This window comes from Protomyctophum bolini, assembly GCF_963924005.1.
Source record: "Protomyctophum bolini genome assembly, chromosome: 21".
In the NCBI taxonomy this organism is placed as follows: domain Eukaryota; kingdom Metazoa; phylum Chordata; class Actinopteri; order Myctophiformes; family Myctophidae; genus Protomyctophum; species Protomyctophum bolini.
The window spans coordinates 2715924-2736456 of NC_137882.1; the positions used below are offsets into that span (position 1 = coordinate 2715924).

The following is a 20533-nucleotide window of genomic DNA, read 5'->3' on the forward strand; positions in this document are numbered from 1 at the left end:
AATATTTGGAAGATTTTTTAAACATTCTTTGTAACAACTAAACAGTCTATGCCTCTATGGTAACAACACAATATCAGCTCCCTCCCTAGCACAAAACATTTTCAGGTGGGGACGTACAAAACAAATACATATTAAATATTAATTTGGGGGTCCATGAAATGAAAATATTTGAGAACCACTGGATAAAATAATAATAAAAAAGTTTAAATAGAAAATGTGAAGGAACTAAGAAAGCCCAAATAAGCAACTACACTCCACACTTCAGAAACAAGACAAAAATGCAATATTTACAAGCAACTTTACAAAAAAAAGGCCAATGGTCTCTTATAATAAGCAGACATGGCAACACCGTTTGTAGTCCAACAACAGCTGGGTGGAGGAAGGAACTCCGTAAAAAAAAAAAAGTTGCCTCAATGACATTTTCTACAGAGATATGAAGTGTGAGTCCAGTTAACTATTAAACTTAACTAGTCTGTAATATATAAAAACCGTTAATTCAACAGCATGGACTTCAACGTCAAGCGCTTAGCAGCGGACGCTGGCACGTTCCTCAGCCGTGCCGTACAAGTAAGTGGTGTTTCTTTCTCTCTGTGTCTGTCTCGTTTAGTCGTAATGTAATGATGATGGGTGGTCTGAAACGGTTAGCCTGTGGCTCTGCTAATAGCTGCTACGATGCTAAACCCCATGGTCGGTTACTCAGTTTGGACATTAAGCAGCAGACCATACTGTACTGTAATAAACAGATAAAACACCCGAGAAAAAGTTCCACGCGGCCCTCACTCCCCAGCGGGACGTGGCAGAATCACAAAGTCGTTATAAAAACAAACGGTTGTGTGTTTGTTGACAACAAACTATAAACGGGCCTCTCAACGCAATAGCTGTCTCTGTTCTGTCTGCCTATAAATCTAGTTAAGTTTTGATTGATTTAAACTTTATTCGCAGTTTGTAAATGGTACAGTAGCCTACAGTCAGTACGATTTTTGTACAACAAATGGTGCTGCGGGGGAAAAAGCCCCCGAGTGCTTATAATGCCATTGTGGCCATGTGTATTCAATTCATAGAGAGGATGATATCTTCTATATATGTAATGATATGTGTCATACTGTTGTCAATGATAGTATGATATATGTCAGCACGAATAAATAATCGTAGCCTATAAAGTGAGTAAATTCTGCGTTTGTTCAGTGTCTGTGTTGTTTACCTTTTGGGTTCTTTAAAGCAGGGTTCCCTTCAGGGTTTCCTGAACTCCTGGACGGTTCCAAACCAAATGTACCCGGGCCTTAACCCATAGAGTTATGAGGGAGGGGTTCCTTGAAATGTAATGGATTGATTGATTTTATTTGGTGACTGACGTGACATCTAACATCATGGACAAAAGCCAGGGCTCGCAACTCCCTTTGAATAAGTAAAGCTCCAGGTAATTTGTATTCACAATCACAGCAGACAGGAGGTCAGGACATGCAACCTTTTCGACCTGTGTTGGTTACTTTCTCAGGTATAAATGAGATAACAGGAAAAGGATTCATTTTTATACAGAGTGTGGACAAAAAAGAGCCACCAGCCCCACCTGGTGTTGTGGGGTGGCGTGGCTCCAACAATTATTACAAGTGATTAGAAACATGATTGGCAAACAATTTAAACATGATTGTCATGACCCAACATTCTAACACACACGCATGAAAACACAACTTAAAGAGATGGAATCCTGGGGAATTAAATGGCCTCTAATATGCACACAGAATAACTCTTCCTACTTCCCCCACACAGGTGTTACTAGTGGTGATATACTAATTCATTAAGGCTCTGTTCTATTTAGTGTGCAGTGGTTCTCAAACGTTTATACATGATTTCAAGGATCCTCCGTGGGTGGGTGGGTCGTTGTAAATGAAAAGTTTAGAGAACGGCTGACCTATAATGTGTGACAGTAAATCAGTTTCATAATAACATATTCTGGAGACTGACAGATCAGTAATTGGGTCTTCTACACACCCATGCTAAGTGAGCAGTGCCTTTTTATCATGGTGATGTAGACTAGTGTACTGTACTGTACTGTACTGTACTGTACTGTACTGTACTGTACAGCCACTGTCTGTCACCCACATGATCTCACATGACGGTAACCACAGGGACCGCGCTGCTAATAGACACCCACAAACACACAGTCACATGTCTGAGTGGGAGGCATCCTTTGGTTAGACATAAGGTTAAACCTAAACCCTAACCTCCCACGGGGCAGCACACCTAAACCTATAACCTTAACCCATGTCTAACCAACGACTAGTCTAAACTAAGTACTGCATATGCACCCCGCGACATACAAATGCACCATTTATTTACTGTAAATCGCTCTGGATTAAGAGCGTCTGCTAAATGCCTAAATTTATTATTATCTATTCATCGTCTCTCTCTGTGTGTGTGCGTCTCTCTGTGTGCGTGTGTGTGTGTGTGTGCGCGTGTGTGCGCGCCTGTGTGTGTGTGTGTGTGTGTGTGTGTCGTGTGTGGTGTGTGTGTGTGTGTGCGCGCCTGTGTGTGTGTGTGTGTGTGTGTCAGTTCACAGAGGAGAAGTTTGGCCAGGCGGAGAAGACAGAGTTGGACGCCCACCTGGAGAACCTGCTGGGCAGAGCAGAATGCACCCGGCTGTGGACCGAGAGGATCATGAAGCAGACAGAGGTCCTGCTGCAGCCCAACCCAAGTACGAGCATACACACACACACACACACACACACACACACACACACACACACACACACACACACACACACACACAGAACTGTAGAGGTACAGAACTATGTAAAGTGTTGTGACGACAACCACCTTATTCTTAATGTTAAGAAGACACAGGAGATGGTGTTTGACCCCAAGAGACCACAGGTGACCACAGGCCTGTGGTCATCCATGACTCGACCATCTCACAGGTCTCCTCCTATAAATACTTGGGGATCTGTATTGACAACTCAATGACTTGGAATACACATGTTGACACGACAGTCTCTGTAGTAAACTACAGCAAAGACTGCACTTCCTCCGACGTCTCAGGGTTCATGGTGTTGACCAAAGATTTATGTTGGTGTTCTATCGAGCAGTCTTGGAAAGCCTGGTCAGGTTTGGCATCACAGTTTTATTTTGTATATTTAAGTTATTTGTCATATCTGTAATGTACAATTTGTGATTACAATGAAATCCTTAATCGCAAATTATTTGTGTGATAATTATGGGTACATCTCAGGACAGTGGAATGTCCTGCCGTGAAGTGAACCACTATACTGTACTCTAAATGTTGACCTAAATGTGGCGTCCAGCTCTTGAGGTCTCGTCCGTGGCTTCTTGCCCAGCAGCCTCTTGTGTCTTGTGACTCTGACCGTTTTAATTGAGTTTTGGGTCTTTTTATTTCCTCTCTCTCCTCTCCCCCCCAACCTGCAGATGTCCGCCTGGAGGAGTTTGTTTATGAGAAGCTGGAGAAGAAAGCGCCGTCGCGAATGAACAACCACGAGCTGCTGGGCCAGTCCATGATAGAGTCTGGCAACGAGTTTGGACCTGGGACGGCCTACGGTGAGTCACTGACTACACCTCGATTAGTTTGGGCCCGGGACGGCCTACGGTGGGTCACTGACTACACCTCGATTAGTTTGGGCCCGGGACGGCCTACGGTGAGTCACTGACTACACCTCGATTAGTTTGGGCCCGGGGCGGCCTACCGTGAGTCACTGACTACACCTCGATTAGTTTGGGCCCGGGACGGCCTACGGTGAGTCACTGACTACACCTCGATTAGTTTGGGCCCGGGGCGGCCTACCGTGAGTCACTGACTACACCTCGATTAGTTTGGGCCCGGGACGGCCTACGGTGAGTCACTGACTACACCTCGATTAGTTTGGGCCCGGGGCGGCCTACCGTGAGTCACTGACTACACCTCGATTAGTTTGGGCCCGGGGCGGCCTACCGTGAGTCACTACGCCTCTATAGAGCGTCGCAGTCCCTCCCCCTTTCAGAACGACGAGTGTCCCAGGAAATAAATCCCAATGCTTTTTTCCCATATAGGCTTTTCTTAACCCATTCTGACCCGAGATCAGATTCATACGAGGTTTCCACTGGACACACACTGGTCTGATTAACCCATTCTGACCTGGGATCAGATTCTAAAAATGTCAGTCGTTCTTCGATTAAAAAAAAAATAGCAGACCTACAAGCTCTTAGCGCGCCACTCGGTGGCGCGCTATGAGCTTGTAGATCTGCTATTTTTCAACAGCTAAAGCATAACATGATGCTAACACCGAAATGGGGTTCCCGTTCAGAATGGGTTAAAGTATTTATTTAAAGACGGTTACGCCGCGGACAAAGCCAACTGGGATCGTGACAAATCATGACAATGAACACAATGTTTTGGGGCCGATCAAATAAGAAGAAAAACAAAACAAATAGTGTTGTCTCCTGCCTTTATTTTCTTCTTTCTAATGATTTGATCGGCCCCAAAACATTGTGTTTCATTGTCATGATTTGTCACGATCCGAGTTGGCTTTGTCCGCGGCGTAACCGTCTTTAAATAAATACTTTAAGGAATGCCTATGAGGAAAATGAACGGCGATTTATTTTCCGGGTCTCTCGAGGGGGGGCGGGACTGCGACGCTCCATTAGCTCTGAATCGAAAATTCTGCGGATCTCTCATTGGACGGTTTCCTGTGAATGTGAACCGCTGTCTTGGTGCGCACGTGGCCCGAGGAATGCACATGTGGGCCGGTTAAAAAAAGACACCCCCCACCGTGGTAGTAGCCACAGAAACGTCTCTGCTTTGATGTGACAGACGAGACAGACAGTGCACTTTTCATCTCATTTCATTCCCCATACAGAGATGCCATTGCCTGGTGCCCTGTGCGTCTAAATCAGGTTATCAGAGGAGTCACATGGTTGTCTACAAAGACCCACAAAGACCCTCAGAAAAAAAAGTTATGGGCATTTTTGTATACCACACCATAGACGACCAATATAAGGCAACATTTTCCAAATTCCATCATGCTTTAAGTACCATAATATCACATGTCAGACTAGGGGGGTGACCAAATGAATAGAATAAAACACAAATAAAAAGTACGGCATATAATCCTTAACCGTTGAGTTTTTGGGCCTGCTAAAAAAAAGAAAAATCAGACCTGTCAGTCTGAAGTGAGTGGTGCAACAGCGCCCCCTGTTGGCATCCCTATACAGACATAGGGATGGACATAGGGACATTGCTGTTGGGAGTGGTTGCACCACTCAAAAACTACTGTGTGTGTGTGTGTGTGTGTGTGTGTGAGAGAGAGAGAGTGTGTGCGTGCGTGTGCGTGGCGCATCTCCTCTTGTCCAGTGTGTGTGTGTGACTGACTGACCTCTGACATTTGACCTACAGGAAACGCCCTGATAAAATGTGGCGAGACGGAGAAGCAGATCGCCGGAGCCGAACGGGAGCTGATCCAGAGCGCCGCCATTAACTTCCTGACGCCTTTCAGGAACTTCCTGGAAGGAGACTTCAAAACCATTCTGGTGAGGCTTTTATTGCCGTGGCTGTCGACAATAAAACATAAAATGCAATATTTTGTCATAAAATGCAAATTGGCATTGTGGTGCATTTGCCGTTGTCAGTGGGAGCTTGTTCCACGCCGTCGGCCCGTAGAAGCAAAAAGCTGCTTCCCCGTATTTATTAGTTGCCATTTCTTTAGGCAAAGCGAGCAGGCCAGCAGTGGAAGACCTTAGGGGGGCGGTTTGGGACATAATTTAGGCAGGCAGTCATGTAGGTAGGAAGGTGCGAGACCATTGAGAGCTCTAGGCCACAAAGCTTACAGTAATGTTTGATGACAGTAAAGTGACTGGTGGTGTTATTTTTATTTCATTACTAGAACTAAGGTTCAAAGTGGCCACCGAGTGGCGCGCTACGAGCTTGTAGGTCTGCTATTTTTGAAAAATTGAAGAACGACTGACATTTTTAGAATCTGATCTCAGGTCAGAATGGGTCAATCAGACCAGTGTGTGTGTCCAGTGGAAAACCTCGTATGAATCTGATCTCAGGTCAGAATGGGTTAAATTAGATTGTTTGCCGTCTCATGCTGCTTATCACTCGTATGAAGCAACAAGCCAATAAGACATGACGTCAGCTAAGGCACATTTCAAGTGTTTGATACTAATGTGACTTTTCCAACATAACATTATGCAAACACCAGGTGCTTATTAGAGCATTAAGATTCCTTGTGGGGCAGCGGTGGCCGAACGGTTTGCGGAGCGGTCTTGATATCGTGAAGGTCGCTATAGTTCGTATCCCCGGACCGGCACGTTAAAATTACCACCGCTGAAGTGCCCTTTGAGCAAGGCATTGAACCCCCCTACCATGAAATGTTCTATATGAGCAGGGCCTGGCTGTAAACAAGTTCTTGAGCTTAGTCCAGTTACCCTGCAGGGTAAACTTAGTACCTTTCCTTTCCTTAGTCCAGTTACCCTGGGTAAACATAGTACCTTTCCTTTCCTTAGTCCAGTTACCCTGGGTAAACATAGTACCTTTCCTTTCCTTTGTCTTGCATACACCATGCGTCTATGTTATGATTAAATATTCTATCTGACAGAAATCTTACCTCAAGTTGAAGCTCAGAAAACCCCTAAAGTTTGAAGTGGTCATTATTATATTATATATATATATATATATATATATATATATATATATATATATATATAACATATTATTATTTGTTATAATTCAATTGTTCTTAATTTGACGTGTTCTTTTGTTTTTTTTTGTCTCCTTGGAATCCAGAAAGAACGGAAGCTACTGCAGGTCAAGCGCTTGGATCTGGACGCCGCGAAAACCAAGCTAAAGAAGGCCAGGATGACCGACGCTCGCGTTCTGGTGAGTAGAATGCGTGTGCACGCACGCACGCACGCACGCGCAGCAGCACACACACACACACACGGGCACACGCACATGCACAGTCACACACACGTCATGTCATCAAAGCAGCTTGATGTTGTGAAGTCAGTGCTGGTGAACTCTACCTTCTTCCAAATAACGAACCGCTTCCTTTATTCCAACCAACCATCCCTCGTTGGAGGTCACGATTGATCCACATCGGCTTTCACAACACACGAAACCACCGGTCTTCCTCTCATGACTGAAACACGGTCACATGACTGAAACACGGTCACATGGGAGCTTTTTTAAGTTCCCCTTTCTTTCTCTCTTCTGCACAAAACAAAACAATCCCTTACTTTAAGGGTTGGTTTGTCACACTGACTCCAGGCAGAGTTGATCCCTTTCATCGTGGTGACCCCGTGTTGGGCGTATCATTATAGGCCAGCATTCTTTAATACTTTAATACATTCTAAATACTACGTTTTACTAGGACGCTTGTTCCCCGAACAGCGGGTCCATTTTTCACTGGGTCACAAGTAAACGTCCCTTTTTTATCATTTTGTTTTTAATAGTTTTAATAGAGAGCGTACACAAGAAGTGAAGAACTCATGTTGAGGTTAAAGTTTAGACAGAATTGAGTGTGAACTTCATCAAAGCCATTGTCCAGTACAGTGTTTGCTCTCTCGAGCCGTTTCTCACAGAGACCTGAGGAGGTGATCTTAGTTGTCTCTTGCGAAACATTTTTAATAATCCTCATAAAGCCTCATAAAGTGTATGGAGAAACCCGGTCCCTTATTAACCAACACACGATTACACAATCCTCTTTATATGCTTGATCCTTTTTATGTAACGCTTGATGTAGTAGTAGACAGGGACACACACACACACACACACACACACACACACACACACACACACACACACACACACACACACACACACACACACACACACACACAACAGCACTCTGTTTGAGTGTGTTTTCATGTTCCGGGGGCATTCCTTGCGGTCACTTTAAAGCAAGAACACATGTTTTGGGTGTGAGGAGGAGGTTGAGGAGGAGGAGGAGGAGAAGCACACACACACACAGACAACGGGTTAGATTAGAAGCTGTGAAACCGACCGGGCCTGACCCCGGCTCACCTCTAACGCTACGCTCGCCGTTTCCAAGACGGATTGGACTTCCCACTAGCAACCTCCTCCAGGCCAGCCTCCCGGGTTTGAGGTTCTGCTGTTTACGCAGCGAAAAAAAAGAAAGGCTCAGCCACAGCAGTAGATTAGAAAAACATACATAACACACACACATACACACACACACGCACACACACACGCACACGCACACGCACACGCACACGCACACACACACACACACACACACAGCCTTGGCCGTGGCCGTGTCGTGGCAGCAGCTGTGCCTCCCCTCCAGTAACGACTGTGTCACTGTGTTCTGTTTCTAAAATGCAACGCAGCAGATGTGAGCCCAGGAAGTGACGGAGAGGTGAGTGGAATGTTGCCGGGGGCCATCTTTGAGCGGAGCACACACACACACACACACACACACACACACAGGCGTGAGCCTGCTAGGAACGTCAACAGCTCGACTCCCCACCGGGTCTACTCTCATTTATTGGTGGCCTCTGGGAAAACGGGGGGAACGTCAACCCCCTTGTGGAATACACGAGGAGCAAAGACACACACACACACACACACACACACACACACACACACAGTCGCACGCATGTGCACACCGCACACACACACACACACACACACACCTAGGGCTTTCACTTCTAGTGATTTTTACTAGTTGAGTAGTTGCCTAGTTTACTAGTCGACTGGTTACATAACTACCTAATTATGTAAAACAAATATATATAACTATAATCTAGCTGATGTTGAGGCCTACAAAATCAGGACCCCCTTTTTTTCTTCTTATCAACTAGTCAACTAGTACCAACAAGGTCCACTTGTGATTTTACTAGTTGAATAGTCGACTAGATGCTTAACCCATTCTGACCTGAGATCAGATTCATACGAGGTTTCCACTAGGACACACACTGGTCTGATTAATCCATTCTGACCTGAGATCAGATTCTAGAAAAATGTCAGTCGTTCTTCGATTTTTCAAAAATAGCAGACCTACAAGCTCGTATCGCGCCACTCGGTGGCGCGATACGAGCTTGTAGATCTGCTATTTTTCAATAGCTAAAGCATAACATGATGCTAACACCAAAATGGGTGCCCGGTCAGAATGGGTTAAAACCCTAACGCGCGCACGCACAGTCGCACACACAGTCACACGCACACGCACACGCACACGCACACGCACGCACACACACACACACACACACACACACACACAGTCACACGCAATCTTAAGTGTAATCCAAGCTGCAGCGTGCGGACAGGACAGTAAGGTCATTGTGCGACGCGTGCTGTTGGTCTATCTGGGCATCAGGCTCTAAGTTTACCGTCCGGACCTCTCCTCCTCGTTTAGGACGTTGTCAACAAGCCTATTGTTGTTCCAGTCCCCGGGGGGGGGGAGGGGGGGGAGGGGGGGACACGGACATAAAACCCTGTGTTAGGAAAAGGAACGGCCGCGTTTAGCCCAAGGATACCAAATGTCCCACTTGAATGAAAATAAGTCTGTTGGCAGCTCACTCACTGCTAGTCAGTTATCCCATTCTGACCGGGCACCCATTTTGGTGTTGGCATCATGTTATGCTTTACCTATTGAAAAATAGCAGATCTACAAGCTCGTATCGCGCCACCGAGTGGCGCGATACGAGCTTGTAGGTCTGCTATTTTTGAAAAATCGAAGAACGACTGACATTTTTTAGAATCTGATCTCGGGTCAGAATGGGTTAATCAGACCAGTGTGTGTCCAGTGGAAACCTCGTATGAATCTGATCTCAGGTCAGAATGGGTTATTGTGTAAAGCTGTGGTTTTGAAAAGCACCAGTGGTCCTTCAGGGGGTTTCCCCATGCTGCTAAATGACGGAGAGTTGGTAATCAAATCAAATCAAATCAATCTTACTATTCATAAAGCACGTTTTAAAACAAACCAAGGTTGACCAAAGTGCTGTACATCAGTGGCAAAACAACAGAGAAACAGGCAGGAGAAAACACAGAATGTAAAACGAGAAACACAATCAGAAATGACAAAAATATAAGCGTGAAAGGTTTAAGATAAGCAAAACAAAAAAAAAAAGAGCTAAGAAAGAGGGATTGAAAGCCAGGGAGAAGAGATGAGTCTTAAAGCAGTTTAGCTGCCACGAATAGTTTAATCCAGGTTACTGGCGCTGCTATGTACGACATTCCCGCCTTTTGTTTTATGTGTTTAATCCGCCGTGTTGTAATAAATTAAAATAAACTCTGTCTTCGCCGCGGAGATAGAGACTAGATGGTTTCGTTTTGATGACGAAACCGGAAATCAACACATGCTGTTAGGGCTGCTAGGGCTTCTGGGAAATTGAGGCCAATGCAAATGAACGGGGTACAACGCCTCATGGAGGCGGGTCTTGTGCTGCGTCTTCCGGGTGCACCAAAGATGGCGGGTGGTGCGATCGGTTCATAACAAACCGAGGGACCTTTTTTCGCCGGATTTTCACGGATCAAAAGCCCAGATAATTCAGCGTATGCTCTAAAGGTAATACAACAATCTCGGCAGCGTAGGGTATTTGATTAAAATGCGGGTTACGCGTTTAAAACAGTCAAACTGTTTTTAAGGTGAGACTTAAAAACATTAATGGATGGGGCAGATCGAATGTGAAGGGGCAAGCTCTTCCAGAGCGCCCCCTAGTGCTTTTTTATTGAACTCTTAAGAGCGGTTTGTCTCTCCTAACGGATCGCCTAACTTTTTTATTTAACTCTTAAGAGCGGTTTGTCTCTCCTAACGGATCGCCTAACTTTTTTATTTAACTCTTAAGAGCGGTTTGTCTCTCCTAACGGATCGCCTAACTTTTTTATTTAACTCTTAAGAGCGGTTTGTCTCTCCTAACGGATCTCCTAACTTTTTTATTGAACTCTTAAGAGCGGTTTGTCTCTCCTAACGGATCTCCTAACTTTTTTATTGAACTCTTAAGAGCGGTTTGTCTCTCCTAACGGATCTCCTAACTTTTTTATTGAACTCTTAAGAGCGGTTTGTCTCTCCTAACGGATCTCCTAACTTTTTTATTTAACTCTTAAGAGCGGTTTGTCTCTCCTAACGGATCTCCTAACTTTTTTATTTAACTCTTAAGAGCGGTTTGTCTCTCCTAACGGATCTCCTAACTTTTTTATTTAACTCTTAAGAGCGGTTTGTCTCTCCTAACGGTACCGACCAACATCAATAAAGCATGGAATTGTGAGCAAAATATTATATCCAACGATAACGAGATATTCCTTTAGTGTTTTTGGGTTCCGTGGCTCAAATGCAGAATAAATAAAATAATAACACATAAATAATAGATTAGATTTCACCCCATTGTGCTTTTTTCCCCCTTGTCTTTGTGTATAATGTAACCGGTGTAGTCTCTCTCTCTCTCTGCGTAATTATATAACACTGTTACATTATATTATATACCATCCATCCATCTTCAACCGCTTATCCGTGGTCGGGTCACGGGGGCAACAGCTCCACCAGAGTGTTCCAGAGCAACGTTAACATTACCATTTTGTGTATACATTTGAGTCGTTCAGTTTTTTGGTAACTCGAAGTGTGTTTTTGCATTAGCTCTGTGAAAGCCTGATTTATGAAGTAAGTGTGTGTGTGTGTGTGCGTGTGTGTGTGTGTGTGTGTGTGTGTGTGTGTGTGCGTTTGTTTCCCAGGCTGAGCAGGAGCTCCGAATGACCCAGAGCGAGTTCGACCGTCAGGCTGAGATCACCCGTCTTCTCCTGGAGGGCGTGAGCAGCACCCACGTACGTTTATCTATCGACTGATTTAATAACTTTATTAGTCGGAAATGTAAACGGTACACGATGGTATATTATGAGGCTAAAAGGATTACACACACACACACAATGTGTGGGGCGGAAGTGGCGGTGAGTCTCTTACCACCGCGGCTCAGTGACGTCATGTCGTTTTGAGCATGAGCACGCGTGGGCCTTTACTGTGATTTATGCTGTTGAAATTATCTATGCATTTCCACTGTACGCTAATGTCTGGATGACCGACCAGCGCAACACCTGTGATTTATGTTGAATTATCTTTTTATTTTCACACGATAATGTCTGGATGACCGACCAGACCAGGTGATTACACCACCTGTAATCTATGTGTTATTATCTATATATTCAGGCGCACCACCTGTAATTATGTTTTATTATCTGTGTATTCAGGCGCACCACCTTCGCTGCCTGAACGACTTCGTGGAGGCTCAGACCACATACTACGCCCAGTGTTATCAGTACATGGTGGACCTGCAGAAACAGCTGGGCAGGTGAGATGTTTACTCAGTGTTACCAGTAGAGATGTCCCGATACTCTATTGGTATCGGCCCTTATTTGTCATATCGGCTCATATCGGTATCGGTGAATATGCCAGTCTAAACACCGATCTGACACAGGGGTAATAAGGGGTCGACACTATGCCAGGTAAATACAATGTTGGGGCATGTGGAGTTTGCTTTGGAGTTGCCCCAAACTGCAAGTGCACATTTGAGTGAGGAGTCTGGTATAAACACAACACCAGATATATATCTAGATGGCTATAAACACAACACCAGATATGTAGCTAGATAGCTATAAACACAACACCAGATATATATCTAGATGGCTATAAACAGAACACCAGATATATAGCTAGATGGCTATAAACACAACACCAGATATGTAGCTAGATAGCTATAAACACAACACCAGATATATATCTAGATGGCTATAAACACAACACCAGATATATAGCTAGATGGCTATAAACACAACACCAGATATATAGCTAGATAGCTGTAAACACAACACCAGATATATAGCTAGATAGCTATAAACACAACATGAGATATATAGCTAGATAGCTGTAAACACAACACCAGATATATAGCTAGATAGCTATAAACACAACACCAGATATATAGCTAGATAGCTATAAACACAACACCAGATATATAGCTAGATAGCTATAAACACAACATGAGATATATATCTAGATGGCTATAAACACAACACCAGATATATAGCTAGATAGCTATAAACACAACACCAGATATATAGCTAGATAGCTATAAACACAACACCAGATATATAGCTAGATAGCTATAAACACAACATGAGATATATATCTAGATGGCTATAAACACAACACCAGATATATAGCTAGATAGCTATAAACACAACACCAGATATATAGCTATAAACACAACACCAGATATATATCTAGATAGCTATAAACACAACACCAGATATATAGCTAGATAGCTATAAACACAACACCAGATATATAGCTATAAACACAACACCAGATATATAGCTAGATAGCTATAAACACAACATGAGATATATAGCTAGATAGCTGTAAACACAACACCAGATATATATCTAGATAGCTATAAACACAACACGAGATCACGACACTGGTATCAGTATTGGCTAACACATAAATTGAGGTATTGGAATCGGATCGGGAACAAAGATCGGGATATCCCTAGTTACCAGTACATGTCTTTTTCTAATTGAGTTAGTTTTAATTATCTTTTAGAGCGGAGTTGGCTGGTTCTTTATTAGTTTTAGTGTTGGGTTTAGGTTTTTTTTTGCAAAACACAATTTTGGAACAAAATGCCTCAAATCATCCATATTTTCAGACGGGGGGTCGGTGGCCAAATACATATATTTTAGGGAGTCCTTGACATGAAAATGTTTGAGCACCACTGATATAGAAACAAGAGGTTTTTCAGAAAACTGTCAGGATTTCAGGATTTAGAAAACATTTGTAGAATCGTATATAACCCCCCCCCCCCTCCCCCTTCCCCCCCACCCCCTTCCCCCCCTCCCCCTTCCCCCCCACAGCTTCCCGTCCTCGTTCTCCTCCAACAACAACCAGTCGTCCTCCATGCTGTCCGGAGGAGGAGGAGGGGGCGGAGCCAGCATCTCCGTGCCCACCCTGCCCCTGTCGGCGCCGCTGCCCAGCCCCACCCCCACGAGGGGGGGGGGCACGGGGGGGCCCGCGGGCATGGCGCCGGGGGGCTTCAGCGAGCTGCGGAGCGGCGGAGGAGGGGGAGGGGGAGGGGGCAGCCGCAAGGCGCGCGTTCTCTACGACTACGACGCGGCGGGAAGCAGCGAGCTGTCTCTGCTGGCTGACGAGGTGAGTCTGAAACCCAACACACACACACCAGGTGCGCAGCGACGCGGCAACGCCTGGAGAATAGAACGGTGGCGTATCGGAGCGTCGGGCGAGGCGTGAACGCGCGTCGGACGCCGCCGGTGTGCGATTATAGGTTCATTGAAAATAACGGAGGCGGCTGTTTTGACGCGCGGCGTTCGCAGACAGTGTGTGCAGGGCTTGACACGTACGTACGTACGTACGTACGTACGTACCTTTTGAACACATGAGCGCATTTTTGAACCACTTCAACCATTATTTTAAACTGTATCTGTTGGAAAATAATATTTTTGAAACATTTTTTTAAAACGTGTGCAAATCTTTGAATATATTCCATTCTTTCACAGTGAACTTTTATTTTTATTTTTTCAGAAAACTGATTTAGAAGACATTACTGTGACTAAATTTGACTGAGGGACTGCCATACGATTGTTTTTGAATTTTTGTTTTTTCATGTCATATGAAAGCAGGGAATCATAGCTTCAAATTGACATTGGTTGTTCAGTTTGGCCCTCCAGTTTTGGAGATATGGCTTATAGAGTATAATGTCTTGCAGAGAAACAGCGAGTTGAGAAAACGGGCTTGAAAGGTTCACTTCTGTGGTCTCTAGCATTACACCTAGCTTACATGTTTAAGCATTTATTTCATATTTACATGTCTTCTGTGGTCTCTAACATTACACCTATAGCTACATGTTTAAGCATTTATTTCATATTTACATGTCTTCTGTGGTCTCTAACATTACACCTATAGCTACATGTTTAAGCATTTATTTCATATTTACATGTCTTCTGTGGTCTCTAACATTACACCTAGCTACATGTTTAAGCATTTATTTCATATTTACATGTCGATTTCAGCTCTGACACTTATTTCAGACATGCTCTAGTATGTGACGAGTCTGCCTGTGCTATTAACTCATTTTGAAAAAAATAAAATAAAAAGGTTTTTCTCCTCTGGTGAAAAGCTGTAATTTGCGCGATGGCAGTCTCTCAGTCAAATCTGGTCAGATTTGTAGAATCTGTCTCCCTGTCCCTAATGCTTTCTTCCTTCCCTTCCAGGTGATCACAGTGAGCAGTGTCCCTAATGCTTCCTTCCCTTCCTTCCAGGTGATCACAGTGAGCAGTGTCCCTAATGCTTCCTTCCCTTCCTTCCAGGTGATCACAGTGAGCAGTGTCCCTAATGCTTCCTTCCCTTCCTTCCTTCCAGGTGATCACAGTGAGCAGTGTCCCTAATGCTTCCTTCCCTTCCTTCCAGGTGATCACAGTGAGCAGTGTCCCTAATGCTTCCTTCCCTTCCTTCCAGGTGATCACAGTGAGCAGTGTCCCTAATGCTTCCTTCCCTTCCTTCCAGGTGATCACAGTGAGCAGTGTCCCTAATGCTTCCTTCCCTTCCTTCCTTCCAGGTGATCACAGTGAGCAGTGTCCCTAATGCTTCCTTCCCTTCCTTCCTTCCAGGTGATCACAGTGAGCAGTGTTCCTAATGCTTCCTTCCCTTCCTTCCTTCCAGGTGATCACAGTGAGCAGTGTCCCTAATGCTTCCTTCCCTTCCTTCCTTCCAGGTGATCACAGTGAGCAGTGTCCCTAATGCTTCCTTCCCTTCCTTCCTTCCAGGTGATCACAGTGAGCAGTGTCCCTGGCATGGACTCGGACTGGCTGATGGGCGAGCGGGGCAACCAGAAGGGCAAGGTGCCCATCACCTACCTGGAGCTGCTCAACTAGAGGACCCAGTGACCCGCCTGGCGCCCCCCATCCCTACCCTGCCCACCCACCTGGCGCCCACCATCCCTACCCACCCATCCCTACCCACCCGCTCAACCCACCCACCCTCCACCCTGGCCGCCCTCGACCTCCTCCCCATCACCTATCTGGAACTGCTCAACAACAAAAAAAGAGTCGTCTGACTCCTCCGTGGTGGCGACATATTGCATGGGTGTGGCTTTACTTGCCGATACCCATATTGACCCCGATAGCGGCGAATATCGCCTGATACCGTCATGTACTGTCCCGATACATCGCGTGCATCCTTAAAATAAACGCCGCGATGAGAAGAAGGATTCGATCACCGAGGCACTGGGATTGGCAGGCCGGTGCTTTTTACTGCCGTAAAAAACTGACTGTCTGGTTTAGCAGGAGGTTTTTGGGAGTTATTTGGGAGTCGGTTTTCATTCCAACAGTCGAAATATTTCATCTCTTTGAGAGCCGAGTTCCAGCAGCCATTTTCTCTCGGCTCTGTCGCCAAATGGGCGCCAAACAGGCGGAGATCTGAGTGGCGGGACACGGGCGCCTTCCTCGCGGTGTGTATGCCGAGTACATTACGTTTTTTTTGTAAACTGCTTCCGTGCCTTTTTTTGATTGCCTTCATGTGCCAGAATTTGTCCTTTAAAACTAAAAAAAACACGAATCCATTTGAAAGATAATTACATTGTTTACATTTACAACCTTACAGTATCAATAACTCAGATGGTTTTTGACCTAAAAATGCTTCTTTTGTTTTTGGGTTTTGACGCTTTTTTTTTCTTCACTGCAGATGATTATTATTTTTTATTAATATATATATATATATTCGCTAAAAATACGCACTTAAGCGTTGAGACTGAAGATGATGCTTGGCTGTTGTTGTTTATTATTTTTTAAAGTCTTATTTTATGGTTGATGATGGTCTGATGTTGACGACAGGTGGCGTCCTCACGAATCAGACTCTAGTGTGAATAGTTCTATGGTTCTGTAGTTCTATGGTTCTATGGTTCTGTAGTTCTATGGTTCTATGGGGCATAGCAGTGGCCGTGGGTTTTCTGGCTACACTGAAAAACCTGCCATTCATTTTCCCCACAAAATATATCTATCTAATCCACATAACTCGAGAACCGTTCGCCCGCACCGACTTCAAATTGGACACGTTCCACACCCCCACAGGGAACAGTGCCCGGTCCTGGGCACTGTTCTAGTTAGGCTTAAAATAATTCATATATACATACTTTTGTAAATCTCTATGGGGGGAGAAAAAAAACCAATAAATGGCCGATGTTTCAGTGGAACCAGAAAGCCACGACGCCCACTGCTATACTATACCCTATGTGTTAATAGTTCTATTGGCTGGTTTCAGTTCTATTGTGTAAAACGCGTGCCTGCTTTTTCTTTTTTTTTCACTGGACGGGTCGGCGAGTTAAGTCGATAGAAAGTGTCGCGGTGAAATTCCAGTGTATTTGAGGGGAGAAGCTTCCTAATGTGTTAATGTACTCACTGTGTGCCAGATGCCGTCTCAAGTGCCAAATAAATAAAAATAAAAATAAAATAAAGATTCTCTGTCTACACCGTCATAAGTCTTAACAGCAACAACGATGCCGGTGAAGACTGACTTGACGATAATATACAAATTATAAAAAAAAGTATTTTCTAGCAACCGATGTCGAAAAGTATTCCGATTCCTAAATGCCGTTTCAGACGAGCTGCACGCCTCTTCGTACCGACTGAGCCCTGCATGGTATTTTGTCATATTGGATTCACGGAGAATTCCGGGAACTTTTCAAGAGTGTTTTCTGTGTGTGAGTGTTTTCTGTGTGTGTGTGTGTGTGTGTGTGTGTGTGTGTGAGAGTGTGAGAGTGTGTGAGTGTGAGAGAGAGAGAGAGATTCAACTACACACCTGCAACCTGCCGTGGCCAATTGACCCATTAAGACGGCAAGGGTCGAAATCCAAAAGAGCTTCGTACGGCCGGCCGGGCCATCGTTTTTTTATTTTATTTTTTGCATCCGTGTCGCCCTATAGCTTTTAACCACGTTAACCAATATGTTATACTTGTATACTTATATCTGTTGGGGTGGAAAAAATTCAGATCTACGTAGCGGCGCGTAGCGGCGCGTAGCGCGGCACCGATCTTGAATTTGTGCAAATCTAGTTTGAATATAAATTCTTTCACAGCAAACGTTTTTTTTTTTTTTTTTTTACTCAAATCTTTGCATTTGAGTTGGAGGTCGGTGGACAAATACATATCATTCTTGACATGAAAAGGTTAGAAACATAATGTTTTTTTTTTCTCAGATTAACGGGTTAATTGGTGTCATGAATATGCAACCGGCTCATTCATCGTCGCGACGTCGTGTAGGAAAGGTTGAGCGCCATTTCTTCTTGACCCAGTGTTTACGTGGAAGAGAATAACGTGCCTTATAGGAGGTGGACTTAAGCGTTATTCATAGTCTGGACTTTCGGTGGTGAGGTGACCACCGAACTACAACATGACGTCACAGAGGTGACCACCGAACTACAACATGACATCACAGAGGTGACCACCGAACTACAACATGACGTCACTGAGGTGACCACCGAACTACAACATGACGTCACAGAGGTGACCACCGAACTACAACATGACGTCACGGAGCCGCGGTGAATTGCAAACCACCGCTCTCCCCAGCCCTTCTCTCTGTTTTTAATACTCACCACCACTCCACGGTATTACAGCTCCGGTGGTCACCTCACCACACCGGAGCGGTGGTCACCTCGCCACCGGAGCGGTGGTCACCTCACCACCGGAGCGGTGGTCACCTCGCCACCGGAGCGGTGGTCCCCTCATCACCGGAGCGGTGGTCCCCTCATCACCGGAGCGGTGGTCACCTCACCACCGGAGCGGTGGTCACCTCGCCACCGGAGAGGTGGTCCCCTCATCACCGGAGCGGTGGTGGTCACCTCATCACCGGAGCGGTGGTCACCTCACCACCGGAGCGGTGGTGGTCACCTCACCACCGGAGCGGTGGTCACCTCACCACCGGAGCGGTGGTGGTCCCCTCATCACCGGAGCGGTGGTGGTCACCTCACCACCGGAGCGGTGGTCACCTCACCACCATAAATTCAGACTATGAATGGGCCTTTATATATAGTTTTGCCTTTACACTAACATGTCTGTATCGTTTTCCCCCTCGGTTCCATACAGCTCAGCCATGTCTCCACAAACATTACAAACATTTATTATTGCATTCTGGGAGTTTATTAAAAAATGTTTCACGGCTTATCTCTGGCCGCATTATTTTTGTTTTGTTATTTGTGTAACTGATTTGATAGCATCCTATTGTAAAAAAATATATATACTGTATTATGCCATTATGATGCATTAAACTAAAAGTAAGTAAATGTTTGAAAAAAAACGTTTCTGACTGAGGCTAAGTCATTGAATTTATTTTAATTTTCGTTTTTTTTTGTCATGTCACGTGAAAGCAGGGAATCATAGCTTCAAATTGACATATTGGTTGTTCAGTTTGACCCACCAGTTTTTTGGAGATATGGCTTATAGAGTAATGTCTTGCAGAGAAACAGCGAGTTGAGAAAACAGGCTTGGAAAGGTTCACTTCTGTGGTCTCTAACATTACACCTATAGCTACATGTTTAAGCATTTATTTCATTTTTACATGTCGATTTCAGCTCTGACACTTATTTCAGACATGCTCTAGCATGTGAAGAGTCTGCCTGTGCTATTAACTCATTTTGGAGAAAAAAAATTAAATCAGTTTTTCTCCTCTCCTGAACAGTTAAGTCTTGCTGCCATGAATGGGATGTTCTTGCATAATATAACCAGCAGAGGGCAGAACAGAACAAGGCCCAGTATAGGCACACACAGTCATTCTGTTCTTCGGTTCTGATCAGTGGGATTTATTCATTTATTGATTGGTTTAAATCGTTGGCTCTCAATGTGGGGTCCTCCGCGGACCCCTAGGGGTCCTTGAGAGAGTTACAGGGGGTCCCCAGCTAAATGAAAATTAGGAACCAAAATGGACCCTTATGGGTGTGTAACTGAGTGGTTCCAAAGTTAAACTAACTTTGATTTTACAAAATACATCAGGGTCCCAGATCCTAGATCTGCCATTTTCAAAAGATTTGCACACGTTTGAAAACTTGAAATAGGACATTTTTCATAATTAGTAGCCTACTTTTAATGCCAATACTTGTACTGAAGTATATTTTGAATTTCAGACATTTTCAGCCTACTTGTAAGAGTAACTAAAAAACATTGCATGGATGCACCTGGGACGTATCCTCAGTGATGTATCCTGAGGTCAACGGGGTTTCGGGTCTCCCAACATCATACCCCTCACTCAGGCGACCCAGCCGGGAGTGATCAAGTCCCGACTTACGTCCCAGTAGCTACCCTCAATCAGTCCCACTAGGGCAAAACCAGGGCCACACAATCTGTTGGAACTACTCCAGAACTACTCTGCCAGGGCTGGGAGGTACACTTTGTTGGAACTACTCCAGAACTACGCTGCCAGGGCTGGGAGGTACACTTCTGGCAGAGTATTTCTATAATGCAGAACTGATAGTTTTTCCCACCCACTGCTAAGAAAATAAAATGGTGCATTTACAGTATGTAGCGCCTTTTTCCA

At 44.8% G+C, this 20533-nt stretch overlaps 1 protein-coding gene and 1 long non-coding RNA gene across 2 annotated transcripts; one reads left to right on the top strand and one right to left on the bottom strand.

Moving 5' to 3' along the window:
* Nucleotides 1-369: 369 nt before the first annotated feature.
* On the top strand, nt 370-15909 carry sh3glb1a (SH3-domain GRB2-like endophilin B1a). Its single transcript, XM_080793956.1, has 9 exons — nt 370-567; nt 2551-2692; nt 3421-3549; nt 5381-5514; nt 6773-6865; nt 11678-11767; nt 12188-12288; nt 13850-14144; nt 15776-15909. The coding sequence occupies exons 1-9, from the start codon at nt 505-507 to the stop codon at nt 15881-15883; spliced, it is 1155 nt and encodes a 384-aa protein (XP_080650082.1). The 5' UTR covers nt 370-504; the 3' UTR covers nt 15884-15909.
* Nucleotides 15775-19285, bottom strand: LOC308336559. The gene is made up of 3 exons (XR_013966162.1): nt 18970-19285; nt 15934-18917; nt 15775-15900 (listed from the first exon to the last, which is right to left on the bottom strand). It is a non-coding gene; the product is annotated as an uncharacterized lncRNA (long non-coding RNA).
* Between the last annotated feature and the right edge of the window lie 1248 nt (nt 19286-20533).

What these genes read in the sequence shown, in the direction of transcription:
- sh3glb1a (XM_080793956.1), top strand. Translation starts at nt 505, where the DNA reads ATGGACTTCAACGTCAAGCGCTTAGCAGCGGACGCTGGCACGTTCCTC. An exon ending in TCCTCAGCCGTGCCGTACAA is followed by an intron (nt 568 to 2,550) that starts GTAAGTGGTGTT and finishes TGTGTGTGTCAG; the next exon opens with TTCACAGAGGAGAAGTTTGG. An exon ending in TGACCGACGCTCGCGTTCTG is followed by an intron (nt 6,866 to 11,677) that starts GTGAGTAGAATG and finishes TTTGTTTCCCAG; the next exon opens with GCTGAGCAGGAGCTCCGAAT.